The 20,546-nt window shown below is 40.1% G+C and overlaps 2 protein-coding genes and 1 long non-coding RNA gene across 3 annotated transcripts; 1 reads left to right on the top strand and 2 right to left on the bottom strand.

Moving 5' to 3' along the window:
- Positions 1-1,788: 1,788 nt before the first annotated feature.
- Positions 1,789-2,373, top strand: LOC138913890 (uncharacterized). The gene is made up of 3 exons (XR_011419770.1): positions 1,789-1,853; positions 2,073-2,172; positions 2,244-2,373. It is a non-coding gene; the product is annotated as an uncharacterized lncRNA (long non-coding RNA).
- A 4,660-nt stretch (positions 2,374-7,033) lies between these two features.
- On the bottom strand, positions 7,034-8,515 carry LOC108067927 (coiled-coil domain-containing protein 34). Its single transcript, XM_017157206.3, has 2 exons — positions 8,358-8,515; positions 7,034-8,302 (listed from the first exon to the last, which is right to left on the bottom strand). The coding sequence occupies exon 2, from the start codon at positions 8,279-8,281 to the stop codon at positions 7,184-7,186; it is 1,098 nt and encodes a 365-aa protein (XP_017012695.2). The 5' UTR covers positions 8,282-8,302; positions 8,358-8,515; the 3' UTR covers positions 7,034-7,183.
- A 7,789-nt stretch (positions 8,516-16,304) lies between these two features.
- On the bottom strand, positions 16,305-18,468 carry LOC108067928 (coiled-coil domain-containing protein 34). Its single transcript, XM_017157207.3, has 2 exons — positions 18,017-18,468; positions 16,305-17,111 (listed from the first exon to the last, which is right to left on the bottom strand). The coding sequence occupies exons 1-2, from the start codon at positions 18,347-18,349 to the stop codon at positions 16,497-16,499; spliced, it is 948 nt and encodes a 315-aa protein (XP_017012696.2). The 5' UTR covers positions 18,350-18,468; the 3' UTR covers positions 16,305-16,496.
- Positions 18,469-20,546: the final 2,078 nt, after the last annotated feature.

Below are 20,546 nucleotides of genomic sequence, written 5' to 3'. Positions count from 1 at the left end.
ATTAGCCTCTAAAAAACGAAACTGAAGCAACAAATCGTGTAAACGAAAGTTGGAAGACTCTTTCTTTCGGTGAAATATCATAATAGCGTTTTAAGGGTTTAAAAAAAAATGGGGTCAAATCGATATGCGCATGGTAAATTTCTGGTATTGCATACGCATAGTTTTTACCGAAATCTCTCTCTCGAATATTATCTGACTTCAAAAAAGACAGGCGACTTAAATAACGTAAGTGATAGGGAGAAGTATAAAATCTCTCAATTCGAAATAGAGCGAGATAGCGTGTCGGGCATATCGAACTGAGGTGCCCGCATATCAAGTCAAAATTAATACCACAATGATATTTTGATTTGATCAAATCGATCATTGTTTCATATCAAAATCGGTTTGCTAAAGACCTTAGAAGTAAATATCGTAACACGAATTTCAGCTATATCCGTTCGCTAGTTTAGTTTCGTATAGTGCAGCATTAGTTTAAAAAATCTACCATAAATGCTGATTAACTTGCATTCTGCAGCGTCTCCACTGTTGTTTCTATTTATGTTGTTGATGTTGGCTTCCCTTGCTGTTTATCTATTTGAACAGAAAGTTGGCATTGCATTGGCTTTGTGGCTGGATTTTAATATGGGCACTAAGTAGCTATCAGAACGTCGCCGGACCGTTCAAAATGAAGTGGCAAACTTCTTTATTATTGTTATTATGCCTTGGCTTCTCTTTTATCTGAGTCAGGTCTTTCTTTTGCCCAAGTTTCTGTGTTGCGAGTAGTTGAGTTTTTCGAGTGTCTGCTCTTCGACAATGTTGAATGGTATTTTCTTTTAATTAAAAAGCAAATTTCGACCGTCTCTGTCATTAGGCTGATTGAAAACCGGAGATATAGGGCCGTGCTGTGGGGCCGATGGAGATGGCTTGAGGGGGCCGAGACTTCAAGTAAGCAATTTTCGCCAACAGTAAATAACAAATAACTGCATACCGTGTCGATTTTTAAGTGCTTCTTTTGAAATGGTCGAGGTAGCAGAAAAAAGTGGAAAAGCGGAAAGCAAACTGAAACTCGAACTGTTAGTTGGAGCGGTTCTCGGTCGCTTCCCCTGCCCGTGTTCAAATAGGCACTTGAGCCACGAAATGTGGAAAATAACCCGCCGCATAATGACCATGGTTCGGACGGAGTCCTCAGTCCACAGTCCGCAGTCCTCGTATGCATTGGGTTAGCATCTGTTTTGCGAGTTAGCCGCTTAATGACTTTGAAACGAATGCAGCAAAGTCAAAAGCATGCACTTTGCGAGTATTACAACCAAGTTAATAATACACGTGAGCATAATAGCCAGCTGCAACGCAATATGGATGCCCGGGGATAAGTAAGGTATGCAAATCGAAGATTTACCCTCTAAACATTTGGATGCCAGTCAAGTTTTTTTTTCAATGGAGAGATGAACCCACACTGAGAAAACTTGAGAACGAAAAAATCAAGAACGAATATTCTTGATTTCAGTATTTTGTCTTCTCACTTTTTTTAGCACAAACGTTCTTGAAATCAAGAATAAAACCATTCTTGATCTGGCTTTTTGAGAATACATCATTCTCGATTTCGTTTATCAAGCATGAACGTTATTGAAATCGTCCCCAAGCATTCTTAAAATCGTTCTCAACTTCGTCTCAGAGATGAAAAAAAATAAGAGAGAGAAAAAATGAGAGAGACATTCTCTCTGGAATTTTTCGGCAAGCTACCGAAGTTTACTTCGGCTCTCGTCAAATGATCGTTTTTTTTCGGCGAGTGAAGCGGAGTACACACGCGGACGACACACGTTTAAAGAACCTTCGAGAGGAACTAGATATTTTGAGTGCGCTCCCCTTCCTCAAACGTAAGTAATTAATAATAACATTAGTGTAATAATAAAAATAATGAAAATAAGCTATAAAATAAATAAATACTTCGAGCTTGTATGTTTGTGAAAAAAAGTGACGCCACGCTAAATGCATCTATGTATGTATACATATGTGTGTTTATGCAGGAGCGTGCTTGCGCTTGTAAGGTTCTGTTTTAAAAAAGTAATATGAAATAATACTTTAACTATTTTTAGGCGCTGGAGTGTCTTCATGGACAAGGAGAGATCAATGAGGCGATTCGGCCAATTGGTTTACGTATTGTGTTCCGGGAGAAGCTGTTCGCAAAACTCGAAAGTATGTATATATATAAACAATATACAATTTTTATTATTTATTGTTATTTAAACTATATATAAATCTTGCAGTTTGTGGGACGTAATCAGGAAAAGAGCGAGAAACAAACATCGCTGATTGGTATCGGTCCACCTAGAGGAGGTAGCACGCTTGGCAAGGTACATTTTAAAATTATAAAACTTTATATTTATTGTACGTTTTATGTATATTACTTAAATTTATTCGTACTTACTTAATAATGATAAAATTGCTGTTAGACTTAAATATGTTTAGTTATAAGTAATTTGTAATTATGTTATATCTATAATAATAAATAAAAAATTAATAAAATAAAAAAAAGTGAATATATGAAATTTTTAATTTTTCTGAAAAATTCCTTTTTGCATCAAGAGTGGAACATTCTTGAAATCGAGAACGCCTATTCTTGAAATCAAGAACGCCCATGCTTGAATCCAAGAATTTGTCTTCTTGAAACCAAGAATACGTTCTTCTTGGTAAGAGAGAAATTATTAAACCCGAGAACGATTTACTCTTGGAACCAAGAACGCCTATTCTTGAAACCAAGAACGCCTATGCTTGAATCCAAGAATGTTTCTTCTTGAATCCAAGAAGACTCATACTGAAATCAAGAATACTTATTTTCAAAAAAGTAGTCTCAAATCAAGAACACTCGTTCTTGATTTTAGTAAAACCGTTCTTGGCTCACTTTTGAGCACGGAAATACTGAAATCAAGAACGTTGAGAACGGTTTTTTTTCTCGGTGCAGCTAATCGAATCCCAACAAGAATTCCAATGGCCACCACTACCAAATTATCATTATCCAATTAATTTAAAATCGAATAGGCAATTCTATGTATAATATGTTACATTTATTAGCTTTACCTATATATTCACATTTTCGTATACGTACACCCAGAAAAAAAAGAACGAAAAAAATCAAGAACATTTTTCTTGATTTGCGAACAATCTGTTCTCCTTTTTTTGTTCTCACATTTTGAACGTTTGTTCTCAAATCTTCCTAATTCAACACCAATATGTTTTAAAAGTGACCCCATTCGTTCAAAGCATGCCAATATTTCGGTCAAATTTTATGAACAAGCGTTCATGAACTGACAACAAACAGGCTTACGCACTTTTTGACCCCGTTTGGGCTTGATTTTTGAACGTTTCGAACGGATTTTTTTCTGGGTGTAATATCAAATTGATATATGACGTATCAAGTTGAAATTTTTTTTTGATTTCATCAAACGGATCATAATTTCGTATCGATTTTTTTTGGGTGCTTACAACTGAATTAAATGCAATTTAATTTTACAAATCTCGTCATATGTAACGTATGTTCATTAAAAAAAATTGGTTCGGTTTTTTTTTTGGGGAATTAAGTAATGTAAAGGTCTTTAAAAAAGCATTACACTTTTTTTATAGCATCCTTTTAACCTTTAACAATTGGGGAGACATTGAATCGCATAGCATTATTATTATAAATCCTTAGCTCAGCTAACTCAACTTTGACTAATTCACCACACCTTAACAGTTCCCAACGAGGATATTTTTACAAGCGAAAAATTCCCTTTCAACCAAATACCTAAAATTGAGCATACGATAAATATATTTGTTTTATTGCTGTTATAGCCAAAAAAAGGCAAAATAGTTTCAAGGCTTACGCTTTACAAATATAAATTAGTATAATTTAACAATGCCTTTATTGCTTATCCTTTTTACGGCAGAACTCAACTTAAACTTTGCAACGCACGGTGAAGAAATTCGCCAGCAGTATATTGAAATTTGATATGCACAAACTAATTGGCATTTTCGTTCATGTAAACATGAAAATATTTACTTATTAATTAAATCAGAATGTGACGCAACAATCTGTAAAAGTATTTAGCTTTAATATGAATGCAATATAAAAATGTGTTTGGTTTAATTCAATTAAAACCGCAAATGACAAAACTTTCGCATGCAACAGAATAGACAAATTTTGAAAAGGAAAATTGAAATTGAAACCTTGGCAGGCGGTAAAAAGAAGTTCCACTTAAAGCCAAGTTCAAAGTTGCAATGTCAAAAGTGCAAAGAAAACAGTATTGGAGGAAAATGAAATCGTCATTAAAAATGAATGCATGTTGTCATCTGAAGCTCAATTCTCAATACTACCACTTTCCTCTATATTGTGGTCTCCAAAAATGTTGGATTTCTAGAAATTCTAACAGAGTACACTAGTTGGACATTGATTTGAAAATCAAATCAATCAACTAGCCACAAACTGACCTTTATTTCAGACCCATCGGCTCGCAATACCAATATTCAAAGAAATGCTTAAGGAAATGGGATTTTCTATGCGTTGCAAATAGCCTTTAGGGACAATGTTTAATGAACATGCGTCTTGCCAGATTGTAGATTGCCTGGTGGAAAAGATAGATTTACTGAAGGCTTTTTTCTGCTGAATATATGGGCAAGAGAAGAATTGATAGGTGTTGACCCTTTTTTTTCACATACGGTGGGCAATAGAACCAAAAGAATTAACAGGACAAATTTGTTAAATTTTTGTTTAACATGTAAAACCAGTTATGACTTCCATCGGAAAAATCATGAAAAAGTTTTGGTTTTCGGGCCATAAGCCCTATGTAACCCATAAAGGAATTGATAAATTTACTAGACCATAGAAATTTCTTCCAAATAAATTAAATTTTTTTTCAATTACACCAGTTTACAAAATTAAATCGACTTCTTCCTAATCGAAAACAACCTTGGTTTTCCGGTACTAAATAGTAAAACTAATGTTTTTTCCCAGATTTCGTATCCTTCAATTCCCTAACAATGCATTTTAACCAACGTGTTGCCAGGGCACCCACAACGATAATTATTGCTCGGGTAGGGGGATATGGGGGATGGATCGGCAGCAAAGGGAGCCAATATGTCGGCTTGTATTTTAGACGGCAACACGCGCGAAGCGATGATGACGTCGAACCAGGGACTGCCTGGGAGCCGGAAAATTCGGGAAATTCAACCAGCTAACCAGCAGAAAGCAAGCTGGCAAATAAAAACAGCACCAAAACACAGAGTCGAACGGCAGAAGGAGCGACAAAGAGCCCGGAGCGGGTCTCGAAAGCTATGGTCAGCGGAAATGAGGAGGCGGGAAAGACATAGCCGATGGAGCCTGCAGAGGTTCAAATTCAATATGGCGGCACAGAGGAAGTGCCACAGACGCATTCGGGCACACGTGCTGTGTGGGAGGGGCGAGGGGCTGTGAGCAGTGGGCCTCTCATTGAACCAACAGCTTGTGGCGTCAATTTGCGGACATTATTGTTTCATGACTGCCAACTGCGTAACGACCAGCGAGGCCTAAGCAAAGCCGCCCGAAAACTCACCGCAATCATGGGATAACAGCTTTCCGGGCATCTCTCTGCCTCTATTGTTTTTCAATGCAGCTGCATTAAAAACAATAGCACCAGGCCACCAGGTGCTATCTAATTTTTGATTATTCGCGTGATTTGTGTGAAAAAATTAATTGCGGCCGCCGGTTTTGTTTTCTTTTGCGGTGCCATTGCTGCTGTGTGCTCCCATTTATCACTTCATTTTCCGAGTCTAAAAATTCAACGGAATTCCTATTCGATTGGGAAGTGAAATAATTACGGCATAATAAATGCTTGGTTAACGGCACATTCATTATACTAATATTAGGAATACTCGAAAAGCACACGAAATAATTTTGAATTTAATTTGGAAATTCTTTAATTTTACCTAAAATGTTATCTCTAATTTCATAAACAAATTTAATTGAATTATTTTTTGGGTCGATTTGGTGACGAAAATCTAATGGGCGACACAAAAATAAAATAAAACAAATTGTATGTTGCATGCTTTTTGAATACCGAAATACTCTCGAAAATGTCTGTGAAGGTAAAAAGCACGCATTGTTTGCACAAAAGGTCCAAATTAGAAAATTATTTAATACATCCATTTACATACATTTAATACATTATTTGATACATCCATATGTACGTAGGTGAGTGCCAAAAAGTGGGTTAGAAAAGTATTTAGGCAAAGCAAACGCTCAAAAGGATATTGATGTTCCGATAACTTGTGGTCGATGATAAGTCAGTACTTAATGTTCATGTCATGTTTTGATTTCAGGAGATTGTTTGTGTGGGATGAGGGTAATGCATGTGATGTAATACCCAGTAGGCTGCTCCAGCTCCTTTGTGGCTTTAGCTTAGTGCAGGTCATTAACGGGATACGGCTGAGTTTGTTGGACTACCGTTGCGTATTCGGTTAGTTGCAAACTCTAAATACCTTTGACTCATGCTGAGCTCCGATTTACCACTATTGCGAAAGCGCTTTAAGGTACGGATACAGCTATGCAGAAATTATCTTTAAAGTGTGAACCAGGGACCGTAAATAATCATTATTTGAGATTTTTATTTTAAAAGGCCTACTGAGGTTTTTACAAGTTTTAATCAACAATTTAACTGGTTTTTATGCACTTTATAGACATAAACAAATAACAGTTAATTTGCTTTCCAGATTTGTTGAAATGCATATACTTTGTGGACAAGAGTAAAAAGAACGTTATTTTTGACGTTTAAAACCAAATATCACAGTAGTCTTTTTAAAATAAAAATCTCAAATAATGATTATTTACGGTCCCTGGTGTGAACAGTATCGATGTTTTTACAAGGACAGTGGTCTATTCGAAGTACAAAATTAATTAACATTAATCATGTTTTGTCCGTATACGAACATAGGAACTATATCTGGAAGCCTATTTTTAATGAAGACTGAAAAAGTTTCAAATGGTATCCAAAATTGAACTTAATTATTAATATTGATTATTCCTTAAACAAAATAAAACATTTGTAAATTTTTCGGGTATTTAATAGTGTTAAATGGGTAAATATGGATTCACGTGTTAAAAACTTTGGTTTCACTGGGCGAGCTGAGTCTCGCCTTTGGACAATCCTGTCTAGGCCAATCACTTTTTCGACAACTCTTTCAAGCCACCTCCTTTTCCTCAATCTACCCACTGATTGGGGTTAATGAATATTTTGGAAACGGTGCCGCGCAGCGACTGAATTCCCTGGCTGGAGGGTACCGGCTTGGGTCGTTGGGCCACGTTGCTCATCCACCGATCGAAGGCCTGCTCCGCCTGCTGCTGGCGGTTCACCTTCTCCTGCTGTCGCCGCCGCTCGGCCATTCGCAGTTCCTGGCGTCGCTCCTCGACCATCCTAATCTTCTGCAGCTCCCACTGCTGCAGGTGGTGCTGCACAGAGGCTGGATTTTTTGGGATTGGTGTCTGGACAGGCCGGACGGGCTTGGAGGAACTGAAGTTGGTCTGTCGCGCCTTCTGGCGGCACCACTCCTGGTACTTCTCCTTGGCCATCCGCTGACGCAACGCCACTCGTTGCCGCTGCTCCTCCTTCTCGGCCTGCTCCGCTTGCATCCTGTACTGGCACTGACGTCGCTTGCCGGACAGCCAGTTCTCGTAGGCCTCGTTGGAGGATCGCTGTACCCGGATGGGATCCAGGCGGCGGGTGTAGGTGAGCGGTGGCGATCCGCCGTGGGAGCCCAGGTGGAGCGGCGGCAGGCTGAGGCTGAGTGGCATCTCTTCCCAGCTGCACATGGAGGTCGTCGAGTCCTTGTCCGTTGGCTGGTCATCCCGGGAGGAGGAGGATCTGCTACTGCCGCTGCCGCTGCTCTGACTACTGCTGCAACTGCTGCTGGGACTGTCCATGGCCAGGCAGAGCGTTTCCGACTCGGTCAGCAGGTCGAGATCATCGTGGTGCTCCGCCGGGTCGCCCGAGGATATAACCGAGCAGCAGCGCAGGGTGGAGGTCTCCGTCTCGTCCAACGAGTTGACTTCACTGGACGACACGGAGCTGCCCACGTAGCGCACCGTGCTGGGGCTTCCCATGGAGCGCAGCAGGCTGTCCTTGTCGTAGGTCTTGATGTAGGTCCTGGAGCCCTTCTTCCGTGGCAGCAGTACACTCGCCTCGTCTTCTCTGATGGGGGAGGCTGAATCCTGATGAGGCTGGATCTTCGTGATGTGGCCACAGAATACCTCACAGTCGATAAGGGTTCCTTGACCGTCGACTCGTCCGAGAAACGCCATTTCGCAGAGCTTTTTCTTTATCTGGGGGTCTTCTAGTGAGCCGAAATAGTAAAATTTACTGGTAAAATGCACCTACCTTCCTGTGAACCCAACTTTCAACTTCAATACGTCGTCTGAGACGATTTTTGTAACACCTTGAAGTCTTCAAAACCAGTCAACTCTGTAGTCAATGGAAAGTGTTTAAGTTTGTGTGTGGGAATAGCAAACAATAAACCTTTAAAGCGTTGACATAAGTCTCAAAAAATGCACTGATCGAATTAGGGTAACTTTTGATAAAAGATTCGGTGTTTCAAGTTTTAAACTACAAAGACATACGGAAATATTATGAAGATTTTTTTCGGTACCCTAGGCTAACACTGATATTGAATTTTAAATTTTTGTGAACTTTAGGATAACTTAAAAATTATTCCCTTCAGACATAGTGCACAAATCTTCTTATTTTGGTCAGTCAGTAGTAACGAGCGCACATCAATTTAATTTTCAGACATAAAATGTTGTGCCAAAAATAAAATATTTTGAAAAATAACTAATTTTTCAATTTTTTTACATCACAGATTACTTTTTTTGATTATCATGAGGGAGCACTTAGAAAGTACCCACGAACTCTCGATTTCAGAATGAAATATCAAATGGATACATATACCTGAGCTACTAATTTTAGCAAACCCTTACGACTCCTGCCCGCAAAAGGGTGGGCCCCCTAAAATTTCGGCTTTTAGATTTCATTTTTTTCTATTAATATACAATTTAGCTATTTTTTCCCATTATAATTTTACGTCTGTGCCACACCGCCCGCACTCCGCTGGCGGTCCACTAAACTCCGATCGGGCCTCGCACAACTTGATTACCGTTGCCGATGCAACTGAAGTTGCCGCGAACGGTTGTTGCTCTTACATTCTAATCGAAATTTTTATTGTTTACAGTCACGGAACTGTGCGACGATGGAGCGATGACGACAACACGGCGTCGTCTGCGGTGGTGCAGCGGTTCAGCAGGTCAGGGGGAAGTGGCGAAGTGGTGCAGTGGTGGCGGCGGGGTAATGTCAGTTATTTGACAGCACCGACAGTGCAGTACGATGGCGGGGCAGACATGCATGCGGGCCATACTGCCTAGCTGCTACAGCCCCAAACGTCTCGCCACATCGACTGTCGAGCTCAGTGGCGGATGTAGGAGAGGGGCCTAAGAATCCGAAATTATTTATTTTATTAAAACTTGCCTTTCCAATTATTGTCCCAGCTTCGGAAGCTTGAAAAGTAGAGCTTGAAAAAATATCGAAAGTTTTTTGATATTCAATTCGTGTTTTCCTTTCTAAGCATCGATGTTATCAAATCTCTAATATCGACAATATCTATAATTTTCAAGCTCTACAAAAAGTGATATTTAAAATCGATGTTATCGAATCTCTAATATCGACAATACCGATAATTTTCAAGCTCTACAAAAAGTGATATTTAAAATCGAATTGGTCGATTATGAGCTTTAGAGATCAATAAAGCGATAAGAAATGTGCTATTGCAAAAGTACGATCCTAAGAACCTAAAAAGTATACCATCACTTTAGCAGCTAGAACTCGTTGGGAATTTTAAAGTTGCCGAGGAAAATAGTTTTCGAAGGTTGACATAGTTTTTTTACGGAGTGTTACACAAAATAGTAACCAGCTGATCGCCATCTAATCAATAGCCCCCCAAAAAATAAAGGAGCCTCCGCCCCTGAGCTCTTGGCTTCCTAGTCGCGGCGTTTAAAAGCTAAGCCAAAAATGTGCCACTTAGGCGAGGGGCATAAAAATTGCCGCGCAGTGCCTCCACGCCCCTTATGCCTTTAACCACATCCAAAAACAAAAGCGGAAAAGTGGAAAAACGGCAACAGTAGAACAACCAGGAGCACCAGACGTCGTTGGCAATGCAACCGGCATTATTTTATAATTTACAAACAAGTCGCACGACCAGAGCGACGTCTGCAACAAGATTTCCCTTCATCGACAGCAGACGCAGATGGCGGTCGCTGCCCCTCGAAGTCCTCGAAACACGAAGTTCCATTAGCCGTGGATGTATTTCCCAAAACTTTCATTGATAGAAATCGAAATTGTTACCCCAAGGTAAAATTATTTGGAACGCATAATTTTGTATGAAATCTTTTTTGATTTGTAATGAAAAGGTTGAACAATGTCATTGATTATAGGTATACTGTAAATGGAAATAAATAAAACCGAAAAACTAAAATGAAAATATAGGAGTTAGCGCAGACTTTATCGACTACTACATCAATTACATTACAAAACGTTTAGCTCTTAAAATTTCCGTCCATAAAGACAGACGAATTAGGGGTATATAAACATATTTGTAAACTTTCCGATCCTATAAAGATCAAGATCCCAAGCCAAGGCGAAAAAATGTAACTGACCTGCCCCAACTATTATTTGACTATTATTTCCCTGATTGGTTTTAAAGAAGTGTTCCCTGGATGAATTAAATATCACATTATTTGACTTAAAACCATCCGGGTTCGAGACTCTATCATTCATAATGTTGCTCTCATCGTTACTTTCCTAATAAAATACCTTCTTTAAATTCCGAAGGTGCTCTCCTTAAATTAAAATTCACCACTTTGGTTGCAGATTTCGGAGCCGTCCTTTCAGCTAACTTTTCCCGCTCAGAGCTTTCACTTTCAGGCCAGTCGTGCAATTAATGGGAAAACCCCATTAATATGCTCACCCCCTTGGCAAGCCGAGACAAGAAGTCAGTCAGTGAGGCAGTGAAGTGAGCCCGAAAGGCGGCCAGAATATGACTTATTTAAGTCGGAGCCGCGTGTTAATAACTTTGCTAGGCATGCAAACTTTACCATGTGAGTGTCCTTCATATGATTTTGCTTCCTTGCCGGCTTTTCTGCGTGTGGCAGGCAGATTAAAGTGACAGACAGGGCTACGCAGGCAAAATAACAAAAGGTGGTTAAGTCCTTGTAAGTGTTTAAGTCGACAAGGGGTCGACGAGGGGCTAACCAAGGACGAGGCTCGATGCGTGTTTATAGCGCTGTGAAATGAACATTTTGCAAGGTGATTTAACAGTTATTAGATTTTTCAACCCAAAGTGGCTAGGCAGGCTTATTGCGTTTCCGCTGCTACATTCTGCCTACGATTTCCTTTGGGGATTCTCGTGTTCCTTTTTTTCCTTTTTATAATCCTGCAAAGTTTTTATTTGATTGCGACAAATATTCTCATCTCATGTCCCAACGAGGACAGAGAAAAACAAAACGTCAAAGGCATTTGGGGAAAACAATTGCAGGGCCAAAAGTTTTTGCTTACAACTTTTGAACTATGCCTGATTAAATAAAAGCCCGAGAAGAAGTTGAGCTTAGTTGTGCATGGGAAGATATTTATATTGCATAAGCAAATATGCAAAATTGTTATCTAAGAAGTGATTATTCCATCTCGGGAATTGTGGACTTTACATCTTTTACACTTTACGCCGAGAGTAAAGAACTACTTGTCTATCTTCTGGATATTAATACCCTTGCAAAGGGTAATTTAATTTTAATTACAAGTTTGACTGACCCTGTAACAGCATCGGCATTGATTTACTGGGAAATAAGGGAAAAGTTTTGTTTTGGGTCTAGATTCCACACTGTAGAAGGAAGAAAATATGTAATAAAATTTTTATGTACATTTCGCGATCATTAACTGGTTTCGAATTTTTTGCATAGAACCTAAGTTGGATTACTGCTAAATATTAATTATGCTTTATACAAACAAATTGTAATCTATTATGTATTTCTGGAAATCGAATGTTAAGAAATATAAATAAATAATATCATATGATAAATAAATAAAATAGGTTAAACTGCTAAAGAATTCAGTAATGTCCAAGGAGACCAGAATCTCTGTAAATCCCTTTGAAAAAGTTTCACACCAACATCGGACTTATTATGCAAGTCAAAATACTTGATTGAATTAAAACAAACCGCTTGGCCATACATTTAAACTTTGTTTGCCGGCTTTTAATAAATTTACCTCATTTCCAGAGAGCTGGACTGAGGGTAGATTGGCCCTGAAGTAAGCTACACAACTTTGTGGACCAACTTTGGCACATTTCTTAATTAGCTTTATGAGTTTCCACCGAAGCACCTGTCGAAATTCCCATGCGTGCGGTCAGTCAGGTGCTCGGCCTAGTCCAAAAACTTTCGTTGGCTGAGAAAATATTATGCAAAAAATTATATTAAAACTTTGCGTATGATGCTATTGTTCAACTTTATATTGTGAGAAGGAGCGGTGTGTGAGGACGACGTAGGACTACACTCTCAGTCAGATGAAGGGCGGAATGGGGACCTATCAATAGCAATGGCAACAATGGCCAATTTGTAGAAAGGTTCTTGAGGCGCATAAATTATACCTTGCCCCTAATTGGACCAGTCTTTGCATGGAAATGACGACGACAACGTCAAACGACGATGGCGAAGGCGACACTTGAAATCAAAATTCACGTGGGGAAGGGGAAAATCGCTGGAAAATGTCCGCAGCCTGTCGACATTGGGCGGAAAGCGAAAAGGCAGCAGGGCGTAACATGCGATAAAATTGAGTTGGAAACGTGTCTCAAATCTAAAATTAACAAACTGCCCGAGTCAGTCAGCGAGTCGCAGAGTCACCGAGTCATCGGGCCACCAAGTAGAGCCGTGAGTTAGCCGGATCCCTCCCATTCCCCGGCTAAATGTCCTGCGACGCAGCCCAGCCTGCATGTAAATGAGTTTTTAATGATGTCCACGTTTGCTGGCTACACTCAAATCCTCTACAGCCCTCGATTCTTCCCTCTCTTTCCCCCGCAGTCTGTCTCTTTCGAGTGTCATAGTTTGCCTAATTGCTGACATAATTTTCCCGGTTTTTTGCCTCTGCCCTTTAATAGTTTTTTCACCGTTCTCTGGCTATTGGTTTCATGTAAATGTGGGCCTGATTAGCGCCAGTCATGAATTTCAATTTGGTTCTTAATTAATTGTTGCTTTAAAACTCTTTGCGTGCAAATGGAACTTCGTAGCTTAGTCAAATGCCAGCATAAAAGTTGCGCTTAAAATTGTTTCTTTGAATTTAAAAGGAAACTTTTTAATAGTCAACCCACATAAATACCCATTTAAAAATTAAATAGTTACATGTGTCTTTTGACATGATTCTAACTTCCTAACCATATTCATTAATGGCAGATAAGATTCACTCATAAGATTCAGCAAGTTTCTTTGGAAAGACAGCTGTGCAGCTAAGCACAAAGTCATAATAAGTAGACTTCGTATTTTTCTGTGATACAAATTTTGAAAAAATCATGTAAAATTAGTTCTTTACTCTTACTATTCAATAAATGATTTACCTTTGAATACCGTGACCATTTTCCCCCTGAGCAATTTTACATACGAAAAGCCCAATCTTTCATGGCCTTTCACTAAGATAAAGCTGAGCAAAAAAGTGCCAGTCCATAGATTAACTCGAGTTTCAGTGGCAGAAAAAAGATATATTGCCACGTGTTTAGTGGTAAAAACAATGAAACCCCTGCTTTTCTTACAACCGTGCAAAGGTGGACTGCCCGCTGTGCCCATAAATAATGCAATGGAAAAAGGAGAGTCAGGTCCGTCCGACCATTGAGTGTTCGACAAAGGCAGGTGCAAAATAAAGGAAAGCTGAGGGAGGTCAGCGGATCCGTCGATGCCGAGGTTTTATGCTCAGACAATGGACCAGATATTTATCAAGCTGATGTCGTGTGATCAATAACGTGTGGGCGGCACGATAGGGAATGCTGCAGCCTCCAAAAGGGGCGAATATGAGTGATGTTTGAGCCTGAAAACAAGGGCTGTGGAGCAGCTGAAAATAAGAAAACCATTGTATATAAGGACTGATATATATATTTTACGGAGTGATAACTTAAATATTACAAAACAGTTGTGTTTTGGTCTACCGAAAACACGTTATGTGTCGAGTGGGTACTCCATGTTATTGAAGCGTACGGTAATAAATAGTTGAGATGCATTTATATAGATTGAAACGTTTCTTTTTGTCATTTTTTTAAATTAAAATAAAATTAACGGGGCCTAAGAAGACCAGTTCATCCGCGTCACAAAACATTAGAAGCGATAAACAGGCTTACAAAATTTTGACTTATAAATAAAATGGGCAGTAACAATTGAAGAGAACAAGCAACGTTGAGTGACCCAAATCTTAACAAGCAGCTGATTTTTGAACAATTTAAAAAAAACTTAAAGTTCGACAATTTGATTGTGTCTTTGACAATTAAATAAATAATAAACTATGTATAATTTATCTACGAATAAATCTTTCTTGAATTACTACAGGTTTTTTAGGTGCTCTTTAGGGTCCAAATTTTTATCTGATGGCCAATAAGCGTTCGACTTCATATGTGTTGCCTCCAGGGTTGCCTGTGGTCCCGGAGGCGGTTGCTCAATCTGGCCATTACCTTGGTCAGGTGGCTATCAAGCTGAAATGCACACTACAATAATATCAAAGCGAAAGTGCGTAAACAATGCAAACAACCTGGAAACGACTTGACTCTAAGCTCTACCCTTGACTCCCTGGCCGAGTTGCAACAGCAGCAACAACACCAACACTGGGATGATGAAAACAAACAGCAGTGCAACAACAACAACAACATTAACAACAAAAGCAGCACAAGCAACACAAACTAGTTAGTGCAAACAACATTGATGACGAATAACATGCTTCAATACCTTCCAAATTTAATCCTGCCAATGCTCGATATTCGGGACTTGCCCCTTGCCAACCAACCCTGGTTCCCCATCATTTCCCAGTATCTCGAACAAACATGCGAACGTGCATGAGTAGGCATCGACCTGGCCAAGTGCACACTGTCAAAAGAAGGCCTAAAAGTGCTTCTGAAATGGCGGAAAAAAGTGAAATTTAAATTGGCAAAAAAGATAAACATATTGGAGAGTTATATGTAAAGCAGTGATATGTATATCAATGCCTGGATTCATAAGCGGATGTGGTGGATAAATCGCACCCAAAAATGTTTCTTAATTTATTGCACATTTTCAAGATAAAATAAAGGAAAATTTAAAAAATGTCTATGAAAATTACAATAATTTAATATTAATACTTTAAACAAATCGCTTTAAAATTAATACCACGGTTAGGTGACAGGGATTTTCTCATATTTTTGTCATTACTTCAATCACAGTGCACTTCGCATGCCGTCGTGTGCCGGCTCATGTGTGTGTGAACTGGAAACCAAACCAACGTTGACCTCATCAAAAGGATTTCCAACGTCTTTTTGGTCTTTTTGTTTGCCTGGACCACCGGCTGGCCTTTGACTTTGCTGCAAGGGGAGAGCTTCGAGCAAGCCAAGCGCTGGGAAATTGTGCAAATGAACTTTAGGCCTTTGGCTTTGTTTGTTTGTATTTCGGTTTCCCACTCCCAGCTGCCCAGCTACCCAGCCTGCCCGCCTCTCTGTTTTCCACTTGATGCAGCCCAAAACATGCTTTATTTTATTTTGGAACAATATAATTTTGTAACTTTTCAGACGCACGGGATCAGACACACAACAGTCGGCCAGCCATGGAAATCTAATGAAAATGGGCAGAGCTTCTACACCATTTCCTTGGCATCATCTACACCCAAAAAAATCTTGTTAAGAAACGATTACCAATTTGATGTTATGTGGTATAAATTTTGCCAGAGCATTCAGAGAATCTCCGAGAGGGAGATTTCGGTAAAAGCGAGATGCGTATGCAATACCTCAAATTTACCATGCGAATGTCGATTTGACCGCGACGTGATTTTTTCTAAGTGTACTTCTTCAGCTTATATCCTGGCCGAAAATGTGTCTTGCACAATTGAAATCTTATTGAGTGTCCTGTCCTCTGCAGTTTTAGCTTCGATTTTTGCTTACCTCTATTGCTTTGTGTTTTTCTTGCAAATTGTTATTTGCTATCGTAAGTGCCCCTGCGGAGTCGCCCTTGCCCTTCTTTTCGTATTGGCTTACAAAATTGGTTAAACTGTGTATTGGTGCAATTGTATAGATTGACTTTTGAATTGCTTGGCGATAGTGTTTGGCCATTTTACTTAGAAGGTATATTTAAACCAATTCATATTACATTTTTTATACTTTTCCCATAAGCATGAACAACAACGACACTATATTTGAACAATTTTTGGGCGATTTGAATTACTGATGAAGTTTGCATAGACGAATGGAAACTGAATGGAGACGGCTTACTTCTGCGGCGGCTTCAGAGGACCCATCCAGGGAGCGGGGTTGACGTAGAGCTGCGAGATGGTGCCTCGCAGGGAGTCCATGCCCTGGTTGAGGGGCACCGGCTTGGGCTTCGCGTCCACGTTGCTCATCCACTTCTCCCAGGCCACCTGGGCGAGTCGCTTGCGCCGTTCCTCCTCCAGCGCCTTGGACAACATTGCGCGACGCTTCTCCTCGCGCTGCACCTGCTGCTGCCGCTGCTTCTTCAGCCACCAGTCCTCCACCACCTTTCGGATCTCGTCCTTGGACACCTTGCGACTGGGTCTGTTGGTCGCCGAAGAGCTGGAGCCAGATGAGCCCAATGAGGCAGATGTGGATAGCAAGGGGTCCTTGCGTAGCGCAAAGCTGGCCTTCATGGCCGCCGTGTGGAGGTGGGTTTCCAGTTGCAGATTCGCCGCCTGGCGAGCCTTGTCCTTCAGCCACTGGTCGTAGCACATCCGGGCCAGTTGCTTGCGCTCTTCCGCCCGCTGCTGCTTGAAGTCCTGCTCCTTCTTCAGCCGCCGCTGCCTCTCCAGGAGCTGCCTTTGCTTGGCCGAGTACCAGTTCTCATAGGCCGCCTCTGGCTCGCGGTCCACCTGGACGCGTAGGAGATCATGGTGGTTACAAGGTGAAAATGTTTGGATTAAAGCATTTGGGGTACAAATTACTCTTCAGTGGATTCTATTTATGATCAATCTAGTGTTAGTGTACACTAGGGCGGTCCACATTTGGGGTCTGCGAATTGGTTCCAAAGTTTATCACCCATACGCACTGTTGCCTTCGATCAACAAGTTTTTCTTACCTAGGTGGCATAGATATGAACAATTCAGTTGATGTTTTGCTCTCCTTTTTTCCAACTCTTTCAACGAAATTCATAATTTTACAAGACAAGAAATGGAAGAATGATTTTTTCGACCAAATTCGAACTGTTATACATGTCGTATGAGTAATTTTAAAGCAAACTTTGAAAAAAAAAATGTTTTGTTTTCACATACATTTTTTGCTTAGTTTTATATACCATGTGCATATGGAGTGAGAATAGAATTTCATTTTTTAGACCGCCCTAGGTTACACCCAAATAAAACTTGATACGAAACAATGATCGATTTGAGGTTATGTGGTATCAATTTGAATTTGATATCCGCGAATTTCGAATTAATTATTCTCGCTCCCACAAATGTAATTTAAGTCGCCAAAGAATATTGCTCTCTTTTTTTTTGAAGTCACAAAATCTCCGAAAGAGAGAAATCGGTATTGCATGGTAAAAACGATATTCGTGTAAATACCAGAAATGCACCAATCGCATATCAATTTGATCCAAAGCCTTTATAAATAGGTCTAAAAGTATAAAATACTAAAATAATGTGAAAAAATCTAAAATAATTAATGTTAAACTCCCATATTTGCGGATTTAATCCTAATTTAGTTAAGATTTAACATTTTTGTTAACTTTTCTTTTGGAAGGAGTGCTATTTAATCCCCGAAAAACTGAAAATCCTACCTTTATTCCTTCTATGTGTCTGAGGTAGTTGAGGGAGCTCTCTCGAGAGCTGAGACACAGCGAGGGCACCAAGTTGCTCTGGCTCTCCGATCGCTTGACTCCGGCGTACATGACCGACCAATTATCCGTAGATTTATTCGACGGATGGTCGCTTTCGTCCTTAAAGGAGTACGTCCGTGTGGTAGCGGTGCCTTGAAGGAGTGAATCCGTCGACGACAACGAGTTGGGAGAGTCGTTGGGCGATGAGGATCTCCTTACGCGGGTCCTGCTGGCGAAGATCTCGTCCCTGAGGACTATTTCCCCTGAGGCGCTGACGTGGCCACAAAATGCCATTGCTTTTATTTGGAGTGTGTAAGCCTGTTGAACGAAGGAGTAGTAAAGACACTATTGAACGAAATAATTTTTTGGCTTTTCAACTTTTCAACCGGGTTGTCAAGATTCCAACTTGTAACTAAAAAGCGATGCCTACGCAATTGTTCGGCTGTCAGCAGGGCTTTCAGTTATTCAGTTTCCCCATACAGGGCTCGTCAATGTGGAACCCCTGAAATGCTTGACACTGCACATAGCCGCGCAATTAAACCTGCAGCCCGACCAATTGCACTTCCATATGCACCGGAAAATTTTAATTACAATGCCGGGAACAACAACAACAGTGCCACAATAACAACAACGACGGCTGCCAACGAACTAGCGAATATAAAGAATACACGTGCCTTGGCGATGACGTCGAGGCTGACGGTGTAAACCTCAGTTGCCGACACATCAGTAAATGGCGGCGGCCCATTGACATTTCCGCTGATTACTTTATGGCCGAACACATGTACACGGACCTTCGCCGGCGCAGTGCATAACGGTCCGACGCCTGTCGCAACATGACATGACATTTCGGCGCCCAACCCACCGAAACCACCCCCCACCCACCGCCCACTCCCCTGGATTCTGGCCATCAGCTCGCGCCGGTCGTGGGTCTCATTTTTCGAAGGGTATAATTACTTTGTAATAATACTCGTATTACTTTCGACCTGCAAAAAATTTAATACCTATAAATGGTTCCATCAGGAGACCGCGTTGACATTTCGAAACTCTATAAAGAGTTCAGGAATCATGATATCGTGCAGGTACAATATAAAACTTATTTTTCGTGGGATGGCTAAACCAAAGCTTATTCATGTGACCGATTTAAAATTGATTATTTTGTATAAAAAACTGTATTTCAAAGAACCTACAAATTTTGATTCAAATTTATATTTATCGTTACAGATCTGAAATTTTCCGGGCTTATATATTTGATAGAATTTTTATAAATAGACTAAAGTGTTTTAAAGACTTATTTCCTTATTCCTGTTTCTTATTTGCTTAAAGTAAATAACACCCAAAACAAAAAACATACTACGGGATCAAATCGATATGCGCATGGTAAATAGAATATAATATTTTATAGTTGTAAATTTAACATTTCCTTGAGTGTGGTTAATTATCTCTTTTGATGTGTAATATTTTTAACTAATTGTAGGTAAGTGGAGCAGGATGCTTTAATGCATGTAGTAATTTTTGGTGGGCAAGATGCATCGTCACGAATTTAAGCCCACTCGTATGCATGCACAATTGAGCCAACTGACACATACGCAAACCAACAGGAGAATCGCCGAACACCGAACACCGAAAATCTCAAAATGTAATGACAGGCTAATTATGCGTGCAAATGGTTTATAAATATTTTATAATGCCCGTGTGACCCTGACTTCGAGTTGGGTGGGTTGGGAGATTGAATAAGGGGGGCAGTGGGATGCCCAGGAATTCAGACACATAAATACCTGAACCCGAACACCAATCCCCCTCGGCAGCGTGTGCATTTTGTGCGATTCGGCCTTTCGACCGTTTGTTTGGGAGCGGGTGGGTGCAGTTGTGTGTGTTTTGCGCATCGCTGATTGCATTGCGGTTTTACGACTTCATTATTGTTAATTATACGCCGCGATGCCAGCCTCCTCCACAACTCTGGGCCATACCGAATGTTCCGTGAGAAGGCCCATTCCTCTCCAGGCAACTGTCAAAAAAGGTAAACGAGTAAATTCAAAAATATGACATTGCGGAAACCACAAACTTAATTGGGCTTATGGCAACGGGCCGACACTGAGCCAACTAATTTTTCACCGTGTGCAGATTATAGATTGAGTGTGGAAACTAATATTCATGTGTTCGAGTGTGTGGGTAATAAATGATTTCGGTATAATGAAACTATTATTTTCATTAATTTGTTTATATACATATCTATCAGGTAGATTCTACCTACAGAGCAAAAACGCTTTAACTCTCAAAATCAATTTAAGGTACACGAAAATTAAGTTTTTTACATGTGTTTTACTTAAACTGTCATCACATAAAATTTTTTGTTCATAAGATGAATGATGGGAAGACGCTATAGTACCTTAAATATCAAAGCAGTCGCTTGAAAGGGCGGAAAATGCAATATTTGCTTAAACCTTTTTAGTGAATGGTCCGATTTAAAAATGTTGCATTATTGGTAGTATTA

This window comes from Drosophila takahashii, chromosome 2L, assembly GCF_030179915.1.
Source record: "Drosophila takahashii strain IR98-3 E-12201 chromosome 2L, DtakHiC1v2, whole genome shotgun sequence".
Taxonomy (NCBI): Eukaryota; Metazoa; Arthropoda; class Insecta; order Diptera; family Drosophilidae; genus Drosophila; species Drosophila takahashii.
The sequence above is the reverse complement of the archived record's forward strand: the minus strand, read 5'-3'. Positions and strand labels throughout refer to the sequence as shown.

What these genes read in the sequence shown, in the direction of transcription:
- LOC108067928 (XM_017157207.3), bottom strand. Translation starts at nt 18,349, where the DNA reads ATGGCATTTTGTGGCCACGTCAGCGCCTCAGGGGAAATAGTCCTCAGG. An exon ending in GACACATAGAAGGAATAAAG is followed by an intron (nt 17,112 to 18,016) that starts GTAGGATTTTCA and finishes CTACGCGTCCAG; the next exon opens with GTGGACCGCGAGCCAGAGGC.
- LOC108067927 (XM_017157206.3), bottom strand. Translation starts at nt 8,281, where the DNA reads ATGGCGTTTCTCGGACGAGTCGACGGTCAAGGAACCCTTATCGACTGT.